The sequence below is a fragment of the Podarcis filfolensis genome (assembly GCF_964270895.1).
Source record: "Podarcis filfolensis genome assembly, chromosome: 3".
NCBI lineage: Eukaryota > Metazoa > Chordata > Lepidosauria > Squamata > Lacertidae > Podarcis > Podarcis filfolensis.
This window is the reverse complement of record NC_139606.1, coordinates 4,007,602-4,027,155: the sequence shown is the minus strand read 5'-3', so window position 1 is coordinate 4,027,155 and position 19,554 is coordinate 4,007,602. Positions and strand designations below refer to the sequence as shown.

Below are 19,554 nucleotides of genomic sequence, written 5' to 3'. Positions count from 1 at the left end.
TCAAAACGCAGCTTCCCTTGATGCTGATAGCTTCTTGACTAGGAAACTTTCGAATTTTGTAAAACTAGAGATTTGTGTGTGTCACAGACAGCGAAAGAGAGGTACAACAGAAATAAACAGATGAGTATGTTGGAGAGGAAGAGAAAAACAGGTGTTTGCGTTGGAGGGGGAGAGAAATTTAGGGAAGAGGTGTGCATGCGTATGTGAACACGGGGGGGGAAGCGGATGATTGGGTTAACGAATGGATGGATTTGCAGATCTATTTCAATATTTTACAGCTGGTTTTTAATGCTTCTGCTGGCTCCCTCACTGCCGTAGGTACACACACACACACACACACACACACACACGCAGTCGCCTTCCATGAGCTACTGCTCTTGTGCAGTTCTCTTTCAGAGATATTTCTGCCTATCTGGTTCAGTTTTAATTTTGCAGAGCGGAGTGGGGGTTGTTTGGAGGGATGCGATTGTCTTTTGGGGAGCGACCTTTGATTTCTGCCTGTCTAATCTGGATTAGCTAATGTCCCCGCCCGCCCTCGGCCGCAGGCAGCTCGCAGGTGAGAGGCTCCTCCGCCCGCGCAGCACTTTCTCTCCTGACCAGAAGGTCGCCGAGCTCTCTCTCGACAGCCGGGGGCCGGGTGGGCGACAGGCGAGTGCGGGCCAGGGGTGGGAGCAGGAGCCGGGCGGCGGCGAGGGCGGGGGGTGCGGCGGGAAGGCGACGTGTGATTTACCTGCAGGTCGTCTGCTCCCGAGGCGGCCAGCCCAAGGCTTGGTCCTGGCAGGAGTCTTTGATCGGGGTGCATCCCATACTGGGAGCCATGGCTCATAAGAGACAGGTCGTGGCGACGGTAAGCGTCTAGGCAGCCCAGCTCCCTCCTCTGCTCGTCCAAGCAGGAGGACTTGAGCGCCCGGGCGTTGTGCAGGTTGATAAAGTCGGTGGGTTCTCCATGGTGGATCTGCTGGTAGTACTGCTGCGAGTGGTGGAGCGAGTTCAAGGAGTAGGCGTCGGGGTTGACGGCCGGGTGGCTGTGTTGGAACTCGTAGTGGAAGGACTGGTGGTGCAGGGGGGTGTACTGGTGGTTGGTGGAGAAGTAGGGGGAGGCGAACTCAGTGCCGGTGGTGGAGTAAGTGAGGGGCGACGTGGAGGAGTAGGCGACGGTGGAGTTGGCCACAGACTCCAGGCATCCCAGCTGCATCAAACGGTAGCTGTTTGATCCATCATGACGTATCTGAAAGGAAGAAGGGAAAAGGTAACCCAAATACTGCAGGCTGGTCATCGGAGAAGAGCGGGGCTCCAACAGCACCCTGTCCCCCCCCAGCTCCCCCCCCCGCAACCCTAGCCAAAGCTCCTCTAGAGTTAGCGCCGGCAACCCCATACACCTTGGGCTGGTGCCCTGCAAGTCTGCACTAGAGGTTTAAAGAGGGAGCGAGAGAGAGACCCCTACGTAGGAAAGCGAGGCGTCCACACAGCTTGGAAAAGAAAACTGCTACTTCACTGTGATGGCTGCTTGCGGAGGAAACCCAAAGTTACCCAACACAAACGCTGCAAAACTCCATATCCGTCTCAAGCGCAGAAGGGCTGATCTCCTCCTCTTACGGTCCTAACTCTCTCAGCAGACATAGGTCTCTCTCGATAGATACCAGGCACCGCGTCTCTCTCGGTGTGGCTCGACTCCCTACATGCCTTTAACCCTTCTTGGTAAAAGATCTAGGTCCAAAACATCCCCCTTCCGACAACCTGAGTAGGAGTCGATCGTTTGCTGGCCCCCGGATTCCCATTGCGCGCTCTCGCTCTCGCTCTTTTTCTCTCTCTCCGGCTATTATTAATAGTATTTGCCACCTTCCGTTTCACGGCATTATTGGGGCCATTAGCCTGCTTTCTTTCCGGCAACCGTTTGAATGCGGCAATGGGTTTGCCCCTTTCCTGGCGACAGATGTCATAACGAATTTTCGCCCTTTACTTCTCGAAGTTCTCTCTGAAGCCGGATTATAATTAAATGTAACGGTCCAATGTGGATTAACAAAAAAATGGAAACAACCACACACAGGCACACTCGACCGTACACACACACACACGCATGCATAGGCACACACATCCGCACACACGCGCGCACACACACATCCGCACACACGCACACAGACACACACAAAATACCTCCGCATCGTGGACGAGTCCTGGAAAGGTAGTTGACATTTTGGGTTCTCCGAAAGAGGCTCTGATTAAATCCCTTCTCCAAATTTAAAAGGAAAGAAAAGACACCAAAGCAACCACCAAACCACGAACAGTTTTTAAAAATCAAAAAATTGCAGTCCTCTCCTGTTTCCCACAGACGTGAAAAATATATATACATATAGAGAGTATTTCTATCTGAACACAAAGAGGCTTTGCAACGTGTCTGCATAGGTCTCCCGCTTTTTTCCACCGTGCACCCTTTTAAAAACCTGTAGGAACAATTTTTCCCTCTGCACAAAAGCAGCTCCCCGGATCAGATTTTGTACTTGCAGGGTATTTCTTTGGCTGATGTCGTAGGTCCCTTGGTAATATAGAAGTTTTGAAAATTAAGCATCAGCACTGAGAACTGGGAGGACAATAGATAGAGCAGCTTCATCCCAGGAGACAAGGAATAAATATTGTATCTTCGCCTAATAAGGAACTGTAGGTTCTTTCAACGTTTTTATACATTTTTCCTTCACTCTTTTAGAAGGCTTCCCCCCACTTTACTCAGGCTAATGTGGGACCTAATCTTTTCGAAAGGGGCCTTTTTAGGAACATATGATTGAGGTGAACTAGAGCTAATACATAAAACAAACTAGATTAATTAAAACCATCCTTTTTCAGTTGGTGAGTGTTTCTTCTTGCTGGCTGTGGCTATCCAACCCCCCCCCCCCCCATATTGACCAAAACACAAGATTAGCATGTATGTAACTGGATTTCCCCCGTCCTCCGAATTACACCAGCGCATTTATATTTCTTAGAGAAAATAATAAATCGAATTGAAGTCCACCTCCACGCCCCCCCTCCCCGCCACCTTAGTCAGTGTTCGATACGGGGCAACTTAGATGAAATCACACTGGGTTTTGAAACAGAATTTCAAAGAAACAACTTATCTGAAATGTGTCACTGCGGTTAAGTGTCGCTGCCGTGCATTAGAGAGAAAGATATATATATAATATAAATACATACATATATATACATATAGGGCGACACCGGGAGCAGGAAGACACCCCCGCGCGCCCCCGCACCCACACAATGACACGGGGTAAGAGAGCTAAAAACCTGGAGATTTGTGAGCGAAAAGGTGAGAAAGATTTGGAGCCTCCCGCCCCAACTTGGAAGTGTCTATTTGAAGTGCGATTTGTTTTATTTTTCAGACAGCTAATTATGGCCGAGTTAGCATTATGGCCGAGTTTAAAACTACGTGCATATATTTATTTGCAACCATCCCGGGAGTTAATTTCTGGGGGCGCGTCCGCCTTCTGCGGGAGAATCATCTAAGCCCCGTTTTCTGCTCGGAGGAACCGCAACTGAAGATTCTCGCTCGTCAGGGCGCGCCTGGCGAATGCTCCAAGGAAGGATCTGAGGCAAATGGCATTTCCTGCCGCTGCTGTGCCTCTCTGCTGATGGCGAGCTTAAATTACAAGCCTTGGAGACAGAAGCGGGTGTAACTCGCTTTTAATTGCCATTTAATTTGGTTCGCTTTTAAGTGTTTAAACCGCGAAGGTCTCTTAATAATAAGCCGCAGGCAAACAGACATGTGGCTCTTTTTTAAGGTCCAGGTTTGGGGAGTGTTTATTGGTATCTGTTCATGCAGGCTAACAGGAGCTGTCATTCAAGCCTCTATTCTTTATCCAAATGGACAAAGGCACACGACTAGAATTGAAATGCATTGTCTGAAATGGAAAAGTGCGATTATCCAGACCGGCACAGGGGTCAGCAGCAAACACTTTTTGTTGCCTCCCCAACCTTCTCTTTAACGGGATGGGGTGGGGTGGGGGGGGTTGTAGAGCTGCACTTCTAAAACTCCTTCGCAGAAAGAAAAAAGAAAGAAAGAAATTACACCCTGACATTTTAAACAGGAAATTACTGACATCTCTAATGTTTCTTTTCCCAGGCTTTGGGCAACTTTGGTGGTAAAGATTAGGAAATGGGAGACAGTACATAAATCAGTGAAATCTTTCCCCTGCAAAGACCGAGTTTGTCCAGTGATCAGCCTACCCCAGTTAAGACGCTCCCGTCCACCCCCTTCCTAAGCGGAGGCGCCTTCAGGAAAGAGCAGGGACTCCTCTCAAGTCACCTCCTTTTAAAGGATCCTGCTTGCCCATCAGACGAAAAGAGCCACCAGTCTCTTGGGATAACCACGATTATTCACCCCACCCTGGTTTATGACCATCTATAATGCCGAAGGGTATTGTTTTGGTTTATGAGAGCCTGGATCGTCCTTCTGGCTCGCAAGAGTAGATGAGCACGTCGGAAGCGTGGAAGAAAGAAAGAAAGAAAGAAAGAAAGAAAGAAAGAAAGAAAGAAAGAAAGACCAAACCCAAAGAAAGGAGAAATCTTGTTCATGGCTAGGTTCCACTCGAATGCGTCTATTCAAGTGTAACATCGGACAACTAAATACTTGATTTGTTTGTGTGGAAACCTTACCCACGTCAAACTGGATTTCCAGGAGAATGTGCGGAGGATAGCATCCTTACAGCCCGATTCTCTATACTTCCCTCTCACCTGGAAGGTAACCCCTACGGATTTCAAGTGAGGTTCTGCTGCTTTAAAAGCAGTTTAGTTTTGCACACCTCAGGTGTGATTCTTCTTGTCATCAACTGGACGTACTTCTAAGTGAGTGCCTTGAGATTAAGATGGAAATAGACAGGAAGCGAACCTAGGTACGCTTACTTGGAGATGAGATCCATAGGAAATAAGATCCAAGTTGGTGATGGCCACCAACTTGGATGACTTTAAAAGAGAATTAGGGAAATTCAGGGAGAAGGAGAGGGCGACCAAAGGCTACGAGCCGTGATGGCTTTGTTCTGCCTCCATTGCCAGGGGCAGGGTGATGCATCTGAATACCGGAATCGCAGGTGGGCAGAGGGCGCTTGCGCTCAGGTCCTGTCTGCGCGCTTCTCATCAGCATCGAACTGGCCAGTGTGAGACAGGATGCTGGACTAGATGAACCATTGACCTGATCCAGCAGGCTCTTCGTATGTTCTTGAAATCAAGCGTAGGTTAGTAATTGGTCGGTTGCTGCAAGGTCTTAAGAGTTGAGGATCTAGTTAACATTCAGTCACGAAACTCTGTAGGTAAGGGTTCTGACAACCTGGTGTGATATGACACTTTATCATCGTTTCCCCCCAACGTCATAGAAAGTGTCAGTTCGACGCCGGAAAGGCGAGTGGAGAAAACGCGCGACGTCCTTCCCCATGCTGGCAAAGTAAACAGCCAAATGGAGACAAAGTTTGCATGTTTTGTCTTACTTGTCCCTGTTTAGGCTGGAGAGCTGTTTTCACTTTCCTACAGCCTAAACAAGGCAAGACAGGCGTGCAGAAATGAGACTGACAGTTTCCTAGGCATGGAAACAACTTCCTCGACAAAGCAGTTACTCCTCAGGAAGAGGATTTAACTCCTCCCTTTCCACAACAACAACAAAAAAGGCACTCCTCCACCGTCGCGTAAACACTAGCGGGGTTACCAAATCCTGGATCAGACCGGCAACAAGGACCAAGGTTTCTGCCCGGACTGGCGAAAACGTTTAAAGAGCAGCCAGACAGAACAGATGAATTTGTCCTGTCAGCTCTTTTAATATGGAACGTAAGAAACTGTCTTCTGCCCAGTTTGGCCGTGGCTCTTCTCCACACACACACCCCGGAAATGTCGGGGGTTGAACCTGGCTGAGATCTTCTGCTCGCAAAGATGCGTTACCGCTGGGCTACAGTCCTTCCTACGCCCTAGATTTGTGTTGCCCTCGAAACAAACCATTAAACACACCCTCTCCTCCACAATCTTGGCCAAATCCATATTGATGAACGGAGCAAAGCTGTGAAGCAACCGACTGATTGCTTCTCAAAAGCAAGGAAACGCCTTGTTTCCTGCTATGTCAATCCCGTCCTATGCAAAGCAATGCTAGACTATCAGCCTAAAGACACAATAATTGAATGCGTTACAGTTAACAGATGCAGGTCTACTCCGAAGTAAGTCCCACTGGGATCAATGAGAATTCCTCGCAAGTAAGTGTGTACTGAAGGGCACTCCCAAGGTGTAGTTTAGTTTTCTAGCTAGCCTATTCTCTCGAAGACTTCTTTCAGTTTTAGCCTGTGAGGGAGGATTTCAGTGGCACTTCTGATTTCTTTGACAGTTTGCAGGATTATGGAAAGAAATGGGTCTTGAACACCTGGCTTTTCTCTCAAAACAAGGCATTCAGAACACAGAAGGCCAAAGCTATTGTTTTACTGTGTGGTGCTGCGGAAACCACCCTAAGCTATTGCTCACCTCCCTTTTCTCTATTTTAATTAGAAAGTCTGTGGGATATATTGGGGGGCTCCTCCGTTTGAGCAGCCAGTGACCAAGAGGAGCTCATTCAGTTCTCAGAGACAGCTCGAGAAGCTTGTTCCACACTATCAGTTTTGCCTTCTTTCTCCCAACCACTCTCTCTTGGGATTAGTTGACTCATTTTATGATCCACAGGCACTACCATAATTTCCCCTAAGTCAGGGGTGCCCAAACTTTTTTCAAAGAGGGCCAGATTTGATGAAGTTGGTGAAGTGAACATGCATGAGGGCTGAATAAAGTAGTTGAGCTTTTTTTAGGATTTGACCCCAATAAGTAAACTGCCACAGACTTTGGACATGTCTGCCCTACTACATCAAGGACTGTTTGTGGGAGGAAGGCTGGGAGGGAGCCACCATCCATTCAGACTTATTTGTTGAAAGGTTCCTGTTTAGATGAGAGTTGGGCAATCTGTGGCTCTCCTGATGGTGCTGGACACCAACTCCATTCAGCCCAGGCCGAACGTGATGGTGGAAGCATAGGCCACACCTGCCACAGTTATTCAGTAGCAGCCAGCTTCCAAGCTGTGTGGTCAGTCTGCCAAGTAATTCCAACAGGAAGTTCTAATTCAACATCCTTGGGCCCACAAGTTGGTTCCCTCTCTCTTCTTTTGGGGGATCGGCCCCTTTATAGCACTTCTGACCACCAAACATGGACAGGCTTAAGCCAACAGTGAGACGCGGCAGCTAAAAAAGCCAATGCAATTCTGGGCTGCATCAATAGGAGTATAGCATCTAGATCAAGGGAAGTAATAGTGCCACTGTATTCTGCTCTGGTCAGACCTCACCTGGAGTACTGTGTCCAGTTCTGGGCACCACAGTTCAAGAAGGACACTGACAAACTGGAACGTGTCCAGAGGAGGGCAACCAAAATGGTCAAAGGCCTGGAAACGATGCCTTATGAGGAACGGCTAAGGGAGCTGGGCATGTTTAGCCTGGAGAAGAGGAGGTTAAGGGGTGATATGATAGCCATGTTCAAATATATAAAAGGATGTCACATAGAGGAGGGAGAAAGGTTGTTTTCTGCTGCTCCAGAGAAGCGGACACGGAGCAATGGATCCAAACTACAAGAAAGAAGATTCCACCTAAACATTAGGAAGAACTTCCTGACAGTAAGAGCTGTTTGACAGTGGGATTTGCTGCCAAGGAGTGTGGTGGAGTCTCCTTCTTTGGAGGTCTTTAAGCAGAGGCTTGACAACCATATGTCAGGAGTGCTCTGATGGTGTTTCCTGCTTGGCAGGGGGTTGGACTTGATGGCCCTTGATGGCTCTTCCAACTCTATGATTCTAAGCAAAGCTGGAGGCTAACAGAGAAATGCTGTTCAACCAAATGCTGTTGTTTTACACAGGAGCCACACATCTGCACAGTCCTGCCTTCCATGGACCACTCCTGAGCCATCCATTGTCTCTGCCTTTAGAGACAGAAGAAATCTATTTGTCTTTCGTCTATCCTTAGCTGAAGAGCAAACTGTACTGGGGATATGAAACCTACCCTCTCTCCCACTCCCTTCATAAATACAAGAGCAGGAAGCAAAGTCTCTAATTCAACTATATGCCAGGTCCCTTGGCAAGTGCCAACTTGAATAAAATATTGGGGGAGGCAGGTAAGCCCCATACTGCATAATTGATCACATGATGTGGTGCGCACACACCATTTGAATGGGAATTCACCTCAACTTGGGAGGGGTGGCCCCCTCAAATATTTTCTTGGGGGGCTGAAGGGACCTCAGCCTCTAGGAGTTGGCTCCTATGCAAGGTGCTGTAGTAATGGTAAAGACTTCAACACACCTCCTTCCCTGCTCTATGTTTGTCCCAGATTTCCTCATTTTCCAACTGTATATGCTGAAGTCACTTTGCTTACTGCGATGTTATTTAAGCTCTTTTTAACTAATCTGCATAAGCATTGGGCTTGGACCATGCATAACCTTTAATGATCTTGAACTCATTTATTCTGCAGCCCACAATAATGGTTTCTCAAGGTGTACCCTATCTATGATTTTGTCTTTTATGTGGCTTTCAGCATCTTTTATCTATACTGTCAAGGGAAACTGTTCTTTCAGCAGAATCCTTTCCTGCCTTTGGGAACTTTCCCAAGATCTTTATTGGGAGACTAACCTAAATGCGAGAAAGAGCTCTACTCATTGCTGTGAATTGTTGTCTCAGTCACAGGAAACAAGCGTCTACAAGTTGAGAAATGTAGAACTAGTTTTCCCTGCTATTGTTTTTTTATTTCATCAACAAATGTGTGGTTGTCTTTCTTAAGCTACCAATGGGTTTTAATGCAACCACTCATTCAGACAATATTTAGTTTACTTTGGAATATGAATATTCACTTTAAATATGTACTGCTCTTACCACAATCTTTTCAGAAAGATCCTACTTGCTTCGCTATGTCCACTCCACCAAAGAGACATAGCAACATTGATCTTCCTTCCACTCATACCTATGAATAGTGATGCAGGTCAAGTCTTGCAATCTTCTCAGCTCAGGATCATGCTGATAATTTTGGATTCATCTGAGATGTCCTTCTTGATGTGCCATCTCTTATTAGAGGTAATTTTTTGTCCCCCCTCCGGGAATATACAGTTAACTGTGGGAGACTTGAGGTTAGAATATTATTGGATGTTACCAATAACATTCACCACTTTGTGGTGGAGATTCACACAAAGAGAGACTGCTGCAGCCTCCAGCAGCAAGGGAAAATCTCTTCAGCAGCATCAAGTAGAATCCCAGCTTCTACTGATTGTTTTTATGCACTAGTGTTATGTGGATTTTCTTCCTAATTAGTGTTTAACCACTACGGATCGGGGGGGCAGGGAGGGAGGGGTTTTCATTGATATATACTTTCCTATTCTCTGATACACATATTCACAGGATATATACACTAAAGGGATGGTTTTGAAAGTGAACAGAATAGGTACCCTGAAAAACAGGTACCCCTTTGAAGACTCATAATGGAATCTCTCCTGGGAAGATGCCAAGCCCATGATAGCCCCAATATCAGCAGTTATGGCTTGGAGTGGGAGAGAGTGCTAAGAGAGTAGTCCAAGGTAGAATTGTATATAAGCACGTGGAATATATATATATATATATATATATATATATATATGAGAAAAATGCAGGTGGTTGCCCTCAAAGTCACCATGATGATGTGTCTCAAGATGTGTATTGCCACATCGTTTTGCCAGCGATGCTAAACCAGGAACATCTGGAGAGGAGAGGACCTCACACAGGATGTACCAGCTAGCACAGATTTGGGATTTTTTTAAATAGTACAGTTGTTATGCCACCTATGGTGATCTACACAATCTGCTCTTTAAGCTGGGTCATCTTGTGAGTGATGTGCTATTTCATTGTCTTCAAATTCACAATGCCTTCAGTATAGAAGTGCCTCCAGTTTTTCTGAGAGTGACTGATCCAAACACTACTTGTTTTGTAGTCTCTTAGAAAAAAAAGGGGGGGTAACTATACAAAGGATTATCAGGGATTTCCTGACCAGGCTCTCCATAAAAGTATTCGTGGCTCAGAAAACATCACACCAGATGCAGAGCAGCTTTTTCATCAAGAAGACTATTCTGACATTGTTTTCAAGATGCATTTTAATATTTGAGTCAGTATCCAGTCATTAAACTTCTCTCTGGTAGCTGAGAATGAAAACATCTGTAGACTGTGATGTATTAAAGATGTACCGTATATTAGGAGTGTCTATAATTGATGGAGACATTCCAATAAATAATACAGTGTCAGAATCTTTAGATTATTGAGGCTCATCTACAGTGCTCATATATTTATGCACCACCAGTAATAGCAAGCATGTCTCCTTCTCTAATTAAACACACAGCACCACCATGGTATGTTTAAATAACATAAGACTATAGCACAAATGTGAAAATAATTCATGTCAATGATTTGGGTCCTTAGCTTATGAGTCCTCTTAGTGTCAACTCTTTTTTTGTAGTGAAATAAGTTGGTGATCATTGATGTGAATGTCAACATCTGCTAGATTTTGGATAATCATTCTAATGTATCATACAAATAAGTATTTTGACTTGCTTTTGTTCTTCCAGTTGTAGGCCTATGCTTTACTAGTAACACTCTTCATGTGTCAGTCTAATGCTATTAATGTTTTTAAGCCACTATTTTCTCAAGAGTATGAACAGCTTGAATAAATTTTATGATTAAGGTGGGTTTTTTTGTAAAAATAAAATAAAATTGAACACATATTTATTCATGGGCTTGAAACATAAGGCTTTTATTGACCCAAGAATCCAGGATGGTTGCAAAGGAACCACTGAATATATATTTTTCCTTGACTGATTCAGAATTCATGCCTTCCTGCTATTAAAATGCATATGCTGCATTCCCCAGACTGAAGCCAGCTACTTCAGAGACACCAGAGTCCATCAGGGAATATGTATTTATGTTTTAAAAACATAATTTAATTTCCCCATTGATTGTAACAGCTCATGGATAAAATCAAGGTTTTCCCCTCCCATAATTATCACTTAAAATTAACAAGTAAAATTTATATGGAAAACAAAATAATGTCCTCAGCAACCCAGCAATGAGAGGGTAGTGGTAAGTTTGTTTTATTTTTTAAATCCACAAGGTTTGATTCTGAAATGAGTTTTTTCTTCTTACGTTTTTCTTTCTTAAAAAAACTTTTGGCAACAGCCAATAGAGATTTATAACGGTCCTGCTGATAGTACAAACTATGAATTCAATTCTGCAAACCTAGTAATCCCTGCTTAAGCTAGTTGTCTTCCTGACCCTATTGGAGTCCTTGACCTGGGTGAAGGTTGAAGGGTCAAAGCCCTAGAACTCTGAAACTTTCAAGGCTTGAAGGGTTTGGCCCAAAGCTCATTGCAAGTCAGAGCCTCTTCAATTGAATGCACTAGGCTTGAGCTGAGGCCCTGAGCAAATGTTTGAATTTTCATTGTGTTTTAAATGAAAGAATGAAAGAGTAAATGGCGAAGCAATGACTGCTCACATTAAAGGAATGGATTTTTAAGCATTTGGGGCCATTTCACACAGTACAGCACAGAGCAAAATTTGGGTTTGCCGTCAAGTAAGGACCAAACTACATGTTACATGCACTTGCATCTTTAATTGCCTCATTCCCTTCAGGAGAAGTATATAAACTCTCTTTGGGTGGCAATTGGACGTGCAGAAGTGGTGGAGGGAAACTGTTTCAGGGTGCCTCCACATGGGGGTTTTATGCTGCAAGTGTCATTCAGGTTTGATTTTTTTCTGTGTGCCCACTGGGCATGCAGCTACCCACCACTCCTGTATTAGTCGTAGGTTTTTGCTTTAAAAAACATATTCCACTGCTTCCCAACCACAACAGTGGGTGGTCCTTGATGGAATGTTTCTGTGTTATGTTCCTCTCAGTCACTACTTCCACACCTTTAGTTAACTTTCCTTGTTCTGGACATGCATACAGGAATTTCTTCTTTAAAAATTGCGCAGGAAGTACGCAACAGCAAGTGTTATGAACCCTTCGTTATCATGTCTCACATTGAGCAAAACTGGCTTATGCTATTTTAATTTGGAGGTGGGAGGTGACATCAATGTCCATTTATTTTCTTTTTAAAAGAAGTAAATTAATAATTATGACTTTGGGTGTGTAATGGTTTTGGTTTTATTTAATGGATTTTCTCCAGTAAGAGGAAATCTGGATTAAATGTAAAAAAAGAAGGAGAGAAAATGGGCTGGAATTTTGATGACAATGACATCATGTCAATGGTGTGAAAAATAAGCATGCGTGAGTAGCACCAATATCAAAACAAACCTCTATCCGGAAGTGCCCTAACACTTTCCCAGCCCACTGTTTTTCTGCTCCAAATTACTCCTAAATGTCTTCTCCTGTAGAGAAAAAAAGTTTTTTTCTCATTATATGAGATTGCATATAATGTATAGTTTGGTTCTTGATCTTAAAACTTGCTTTAAAAGATATAGTATGAAGTCCCCCTGAAAGATCCTTTCAGGATCTTCAGCAGTACCATTTCCCAGGTTCTGTATAACAGGAAAATAAAACATATTATTGTTTGCAAACAGCAACCACTGTGAAGACTTTCTGAGTGAACCTATCACCACTCCTTGAAATGGCAGCTGAAGAAAAGGGTGACTTTGGAACCCTAATCTGAAAGCATGAGTTATTTACAGGATGTTGAGATCTGCAATCTTGTCTGAAAGGCTGTAAATATGAGCTCACTCTGCAGTCTTTGGCATCGCTAAGTAATTAATGTAAGCATAAAATTGCATTTCCTAAATCATGCCAGTAACAATAGGAAGCCACCCACACAATGCATCCTTACTTTCAACAGGGCATCATTCAAGTCAAATGTGTTCAGGAATGTGACCATAAAACTCAGAATTAGAATCAGCGCTATTTTCAAAACCTGAGATTTACGTTAGCTGATAAAAATCAAAGTAACTCCATGAATATTCTCAATGCTGTTATATTTCAGGGCATCAGAACATCAGAATATTTATCAGCACTTTGTTTCCAAACCTCAGTCCCTATTTCAATCAACAACAATTGATTTCCACTGAGTGGCTCTGTCCATATTCTACCCATGCGGGAAGCTGTGGTCATTTATGTACATGCTAATTCTACTGAAGTTAGTGGTACTGATTCAAGCTTAACTGAGAAGACCCGTGCCTTAATTTATGCCTTACTATATCAGCAACATGCTAGCAGTGACCCTATCAGCTTGAACCCAAACACACTTACAGGGAAGTAACCCCATCATTTCCAGTGGAATTTACTTCCAAGAATATGTGCTTAGGGCTGGGATGTACATTTGAATCCCCAAAGTTATTAGGGATGAGTCATTGTGAGTAATGTACAGCAAATCTAAAGGCTGATTTTTATTTATATAATTAATTGGGGTGGGAGATGATGAATTATATCTCTCCGCTCTCTTCCTTCAAATCCCTCCTCAATACCCACCTGTTCTATAAAGGTTTTTTGTGCATAATATCTTTCTCTTCACTCCCCACTGAACTTGAATTTGTGCATATCCCGCCGCCCCCCCCCGCTATCCTTGCTCCCACCACCTTCCGCTTACACTGGTGTTTCCTCCTCTGCTGAAATGTAAATCGTAAGCTGCTTGGGGTTGAGAAACAGTTACCAACAATCTCTTTGTCCTTGCTTTAAATTTTAATTATTCTGGAGCAGAATGACTCTAAATCATTGAAGTAGCACTTGTTTTCCTGCAGGATGTTTCCCCAAATCTAAAAGGTACCCTCCTTTATTGTCTTCAAACAACCCCTGAGCTAGGCTGAATGTTTGCAATAAGAGCATGAAAAAAAGGATGCAAGCCTGCCTGGCATCCCTTTCTTTTATTTTCTGTAACAGGAGCAGCCTAGTTGGAGTAATCCCACACCATCTCCCTCCCTGCTCTGCAATCCCCCCATCTCCTTCCTCCAAAGAGTTATTGGTTTATCAAACATCATGGCCCCTTCCAACAAGGTCCCTTGTCTTTCAGCAATGCTTCAACAGGGAGCTGTCCATTCAGGACCAAACAACCACGTGGTGCCTGCCCGCGAAAAAACAAAAGAAGTGAAATATTAATTAAGAGAGAGAGAGAGAGATGCAATCTGTTCAATCCTACGCCTGCAGGCAAGCTCTAACGGAAACCACATATGCTTTCTCTCTCCCCCCAAGAAATCTTCATTTGGGCATTAAAATACTTAAAAGGATTAGTCATTAAATACTTGTACATTTGGTTTAATTTGCTAGAAACTCTATGTCACAGGGTTAGATCAGAAAGCTAAGAGTTTTAATCTCATTTGCAGTATTTACCTAGATGTTTTATTTCTTCTGCTGCTTGTTACAGGGATCATATTAATATCCCATGCATCCAGAGGGAGGAGGTTGAAAAAAAGGAGCTGGTTGCTGACTGATGGCATAGAAATATCAAAGGGCCTTTTCAAGTAAAACAAAAAGCATTAATGGGAATTGGGTGTTTCCTATACCAGTCTGGCTCCTTTTAATGATAGGGATGCTGTAATAGTTGCTCAGGGAGACAGTGAAGCTAAATGGGTAAAGTAGTGGCTGAATCCATTAGGGGCTTTGGGTGATGTCCCACCATTTCAGTTGTTCAGGTTAGGTCATCTTCCTACTCTCTGATTTTATCTCTTCCCTTTCCAGATGTCATATAAGAACACTGAGTTGTTTCAAGCAATGGGTTATTGCAACAAATTCTTCTATGTTAGTTTCTCAAGCTGATGAGAAACTTCCATTTAATTAATGGAAGAGTTGGCATATTTCATTTTGCTGTGCACTTGCTTAATTAGGAACAGCAACTTTGGTAATATGGTGCCCTGTGCAAGGCCAAAATTTGACAGCCAAAATTTCACTGCCTGGCCCCAGCCTAAAACTGCCTTCCCAAAGCCGGATATGGGAGGTGTCAGGTTTGGGAAGGAGGTGCAAGGCTCTTGCAGGGTTCTAGAGCCCTCCATCCCTCCTCCTTCCCAAAGTTGGGGAAGTGCTAAATAGGCTTTAGGACGGAGGTGGGAAGGTGTCCCTTTCGCCCCTGTGCCCTGTGCGTGTGAAAACTGGTCATGGTGCCCTAAATCTGCCTCTGGGGACAACATGTATGGAACTTGAGTAGCCATGATCTAAAAAATAACCTGTTATGATTCCAGGGATCTTTGATACTGGGAAGGGCCATAGCTCATGCTTTGCATTCAGAATGTCTTGGGTTCAGTCCCTGGCATTCCCAGGTAGCTCTAAAACTCCAGAGAGCTATAAATAATACTGCCACTACATGGCCTTGTATTGTATTACAAGGGACGTGGGTGGCACTGTGGGTTAAACCACAGAGCCTAGGACTTGCCGATCAGAAGGTCAGTGGTTCGAATCCCCGCGACGGGGTGAGCTCCCGTTGCTCGGTCCCTGCTCCTGCCAACCTAGCAGTTTGAAAGCACGTCAAAGTGCAAGTAGATAAATAGGTACCATTCTGGCGGGAAGGTAAATGGCGTTTCCGTGCGCTGCTCTGGTTCGCCAGAAGTGGCTTAGTCATGCTGGCCGCATGACCCGGAAGCTGTACGCCGGCTCCCTTGGCCAGTAAAGCGAGGTGAGTGCCACAACTCCAGAGTCGGCCACGACTGGACCTAATGATCAGGGGTCCCTTTACCTTTACATGGCCTTGATCAGATGTGCACAAATCCATTCAAATCTAATCAACTGAAACATGTACAATGATACCTCCATTTAAGAACAGCCCTGTTTATGAACTATTCAGTATATGAACTCTGCAAAACCGAAATTAGTGTTCCAGTTAGCGAACTTTACCTCGGTCTATGAATGGAAGCCGAACTGTGCAAGGCCTCATTAGGGAAAGAACACCTTGGTTTAAGGATGGCTTTGGTTTAAGAATGGACTTCTGGAAAGGATTAAGTTAATAAACTGGGGTACCACTGTGATGAGATATTTAGCTCCAAGCCACAGTACACCATGGGGAGATGAAATATGGAATATGGGGCTTATTAACACTCACCAGGCCCATTGGGAGACCAACTATCCTTACAAAGATGTCTGCAAACATGATATGAAGGCTAGCAACATCACTCCTGCCATGTGGGAATCCCTTACAGACAACCACAGTGCCTGGAGACAGAAAGCAGGTCATGTATCCATAGCAGTGACCAGAGGATGAATGATCATCAGGAGCAGCACAGAGAGAATAAATGCCATGGTGCATTTGCATCAGCACAACTAGACACCTTTATCTGTCCCAGCTGCAACAAAACATGTATCTCCCATATCAGTTTCTACAGCCACAGCAGGTGCTGCAACCTTCCAACAGGTTGACTTTACCTGCAAAGGCACACTCCTCTCCTCTGTTGGATGCCAGCCAGCCAGCCAACCAGCCAACCAAGCCTCAGACAACAGAACAGTCCTTAGAATCAAAGATGGTACCAGTAACTGGTACAAGTTTAAGAGTCAGAACATCCCACCAATAATTAGACTGAGGCATTTTGCATCACTGCATGTTTCTGAATGGTCTTCAATGGCAATCTCACAAAGAGTGTACTAGAGTAGTCCAACTTGAATGTCACTACTACATTCTATGTCACTAGTAAATGAGGTTAAAAGTAAAGGTAAAGGGACCCCTGACCGTTAGGTCTAGTCGTGACCAACTCTGGGGTTGCAGCGCTCATCTAGCTTTATTGGCCAAGGGAGCCGGCGTACAGCTTCCAGGTCATGTGGCCAGCATGACTAAGCCACTTCTGGCAAACCAGAGCAGCACACGGAAACACTGTTTACCTTCCCGCCAGAGTGGTACCTATTTATCTACTTGCACTTTGACGTGCTTTCGAACTGCTAGGTTGGCAGGAGCAGGGACCGAGCAACGGGAGCTCACTCCGTCATGGGGATTCGAACCGCCGACCTTCTGATCGGCAAATCCTAGGCTCTGTGGTTTAATCCACAGCACCACCCGCGTCTTTGTAAATGAGGTTAGGTCTGCTCTATTCAGATAGGGTCATGGTTGGCATCATTCTGTGAACTGCCCTGAGACCTCCAGGTATAGAGTGGTATATAAATTCAATTAATACAACAACAACAACAACAACAACATTCTAAATGGAAAAATGCACTCCTGACCACTATGCTGAATCCAGGAGAACTCTGAAACTGTTTACTTCAGTGGGACTGCAACCTTATCCAAGAAGGGTCATGAGCCTCCATCCAGAGTTGACAATTCACCTCCCTCACAACATCTTGTCTGGATGAAGTTTTAGCTTGCTTGCCTTCATTCACACCAAAGCTGCCTCCAGGCACTGGTTCAAGAATTTCACAGCCTCCTTAACAGAGAAATGGGAGTTTGCTTAAAGGCAAAATTAATCAGTAAGGATATCTTCCATGTTGGAGCTTCAGCTGTGGACAGCTGGAGTCACGAAAAGTCTCCTTCCTCCGATGTGTGTGTGGGTATTCCCTCTGGGGCAGCAAGGACTGGCATACATTAGTGAGTGGGGAGGATAGAGTTACACTCTAACATTTTCTTTTGGAAGACTGGGTGATGCTAATTTGTATATTTTGGGAATTGAGGAGGAATGTCTCCCTAGGTCAGTTTGGTCAGTGGCTTATATGGGGAGAGAGGTGAGAGAGAAAGGGGGCAGGAATACAGACAACCAATATTTTGGGGTTTCACCATTCTGCAACACTATTCTATTCTATTCTGGCTTATTATGGTTGCTATGTAGTGTAGGCTGAACGATGGAGCACTTGGGAGCAGGCAGGTCATAGAAGAGGGTTTTGGAGTGCATGGTCTTTTCTTCCTTTTTAATTTCATGAATCTATAAAACTATGCCCACATCAATTCAAATCTGCAGGTAAGTTTAATATCAGCCATGAATTGAAAGGCAACCAAGCCATAAGATCCTTTTTACTTTCTTAAAACAACATTTTCACAGTAGATGAGACATTACGTAGCAGCTCTCCTGATGGCTGCCATCTTTCTTTCCTCAGAATGCTTCATTTTTTGTGGTGAATGTTCAGAGGCATTCTGGAGTGGTGAATGTCGCGCCACTGAAGTCTCTTTCTGCCAGAGCTGACCTGGCTCCTGCTGCAGACAGGTCATCTACTTATCCGTCCTTGAATGCCACCAATTGAACAAATGCACATGAACAGGAGTCCCAGACTGGATGTTCATTCATGACAGTTTATTCCTCTAAACATTAATTGTACCACAAACTGAACTGAACTGGATAGACTCCATTTGGTTCAGTTGTCTGTTTGTCCCTAAACAAATGCACACCCCTAGCAAGCAGTCACCCATCCAGGCATTGATCAAACTTGTAGGAAAGTTTCATATGTGCACTGCCTGAGCCACATTTTCTGTTCATGTGGGTAAAGGCAGCCCAAAAGTCATGAATCTGAAAACTGGCAGATGACCTGTGATGTCTGTTCATGTTGAGTCATAGAAGGAAAGGAGGGAGTATAAGAGAGACATGGGAAACCTATCCAGTCCCTTCATTGCCTTTCAGCTTTCCCAGGCAATCGGTTTACAGCATGCAAAGTTAAGTGACTGACAATCTTGCAGCCTTTAAAGGGACCTCAAAATTTGCTGCCTAAGGCAGGTCACCCCACCCTGCATGATGTTATGGCCAGCCTTGGGGCTCTGCCCCTACAGCAAGGCTAGTTCCTCTGTTGCAAGGCTACCCTGCTTTAGGTGCCGGTTTGGGGCCAGCAAGAGGAAAGATAAAATTCGAGGGTTTTGATGAGGTGAAAAGCCCTTGCTTTTCAAGAATGCAGACCTTTCTTTTCATGTCATAGCTGCTGCGTTTAATCTACTGGATTTATTTCCAAATATCTGATAGATGGGGAGGGGAGAAGTTTTATTCTCAGATGTTGCTCCCATGTTCAGTTTTATTTGAGAATGCAGGAATAAACCCTGCACCACACATAAAGCTTTTTCAATCACACTGTTGTGCTTTTCTTCCCTTCTCAAAAGCCAGAAACTCTTTTCTCATATTCAAAGCGTTAAGCCCTGCTACCCATGGGAATGCTTGGATGAGGACTAGATAAGAGAGTTACATTAGGGCAGAAATTCGGGTCACATCATATCAAACTGAAAGCATCAGGCCAAATACGGGTTTGGCTAATAAGATTTGTACACAGTCATTTTAAATTTTTAAGACTTGCCTTGAAATTTAAGGGGAAAGAAAAAGAAAAAAGAAACAATGAATGCATTTTCAATAAGCACTGGTTTTATTTGCTTGAAACATTTTAGGCTTCTTTTTGGCATGTTATTCTCTTCTCCTGGAAACTTCAATCCTCCTGGAAGACTTAGGCCTCATCCTCACTCATGTGGTAAAACAGATTATGCCACTTTTTTAAAAGCTCCTTCACACACAATTGTTCCCTGCACATCAAAATTTGGCTTTTTTTTTGATAAATCTCTTTAACATGTTAGTTTTATATGTGAAAACATTTTTGGTTTTGGAGCATCCTATCATGTGAGCCTTCCACCTGCAGTCTGAAGGGGCAGGGCCCAGCCATTGAT

At 44.3% G+C, this 19,554-nt stretch overlaps 1 protein-coding gene across 5 annotated transcripts in view; it reads right to left on the bottom strand.

Moving 5' to 3' along the window:
• TFAP2D (transcription factor AP-2 delta) overlaps positions 1-5,833 on the bottom strand; it is a 41,406-nt gene extending 35,573 nt beyond the window's left edge. The window contains exons 1-2 of one of the 5 annotated variants that reach the window (XM_083606631.1): positions 5,065-5,833; positions 731-1,228 (exon numbers count right to left, since the gene is read on the bottom strand). In XM_083606631.1, the coding sequence (XP_083462757.1) occupies positions 731-1,195 (465 nt within the window). In that variant the 5' untranslated portion in view covers positions 1,196-1,228; positions 5,065-5,833. Of the gene's footprint in view, positions 1-730; positions 1,293-1,444; positions 1,685-1,839; positions 2,133-2,154; positions 2,439-5,064 lie in introns of those variants that run through there. The other 4 variants (XM_083606629.1, XM_083606632.1, XM_083606630.1 and 1 more) reach the window with 4 other exon arrangements.
• Between the last annotated feature and the right edge of the window lie 13,721 nt (positions 5,834-19,554).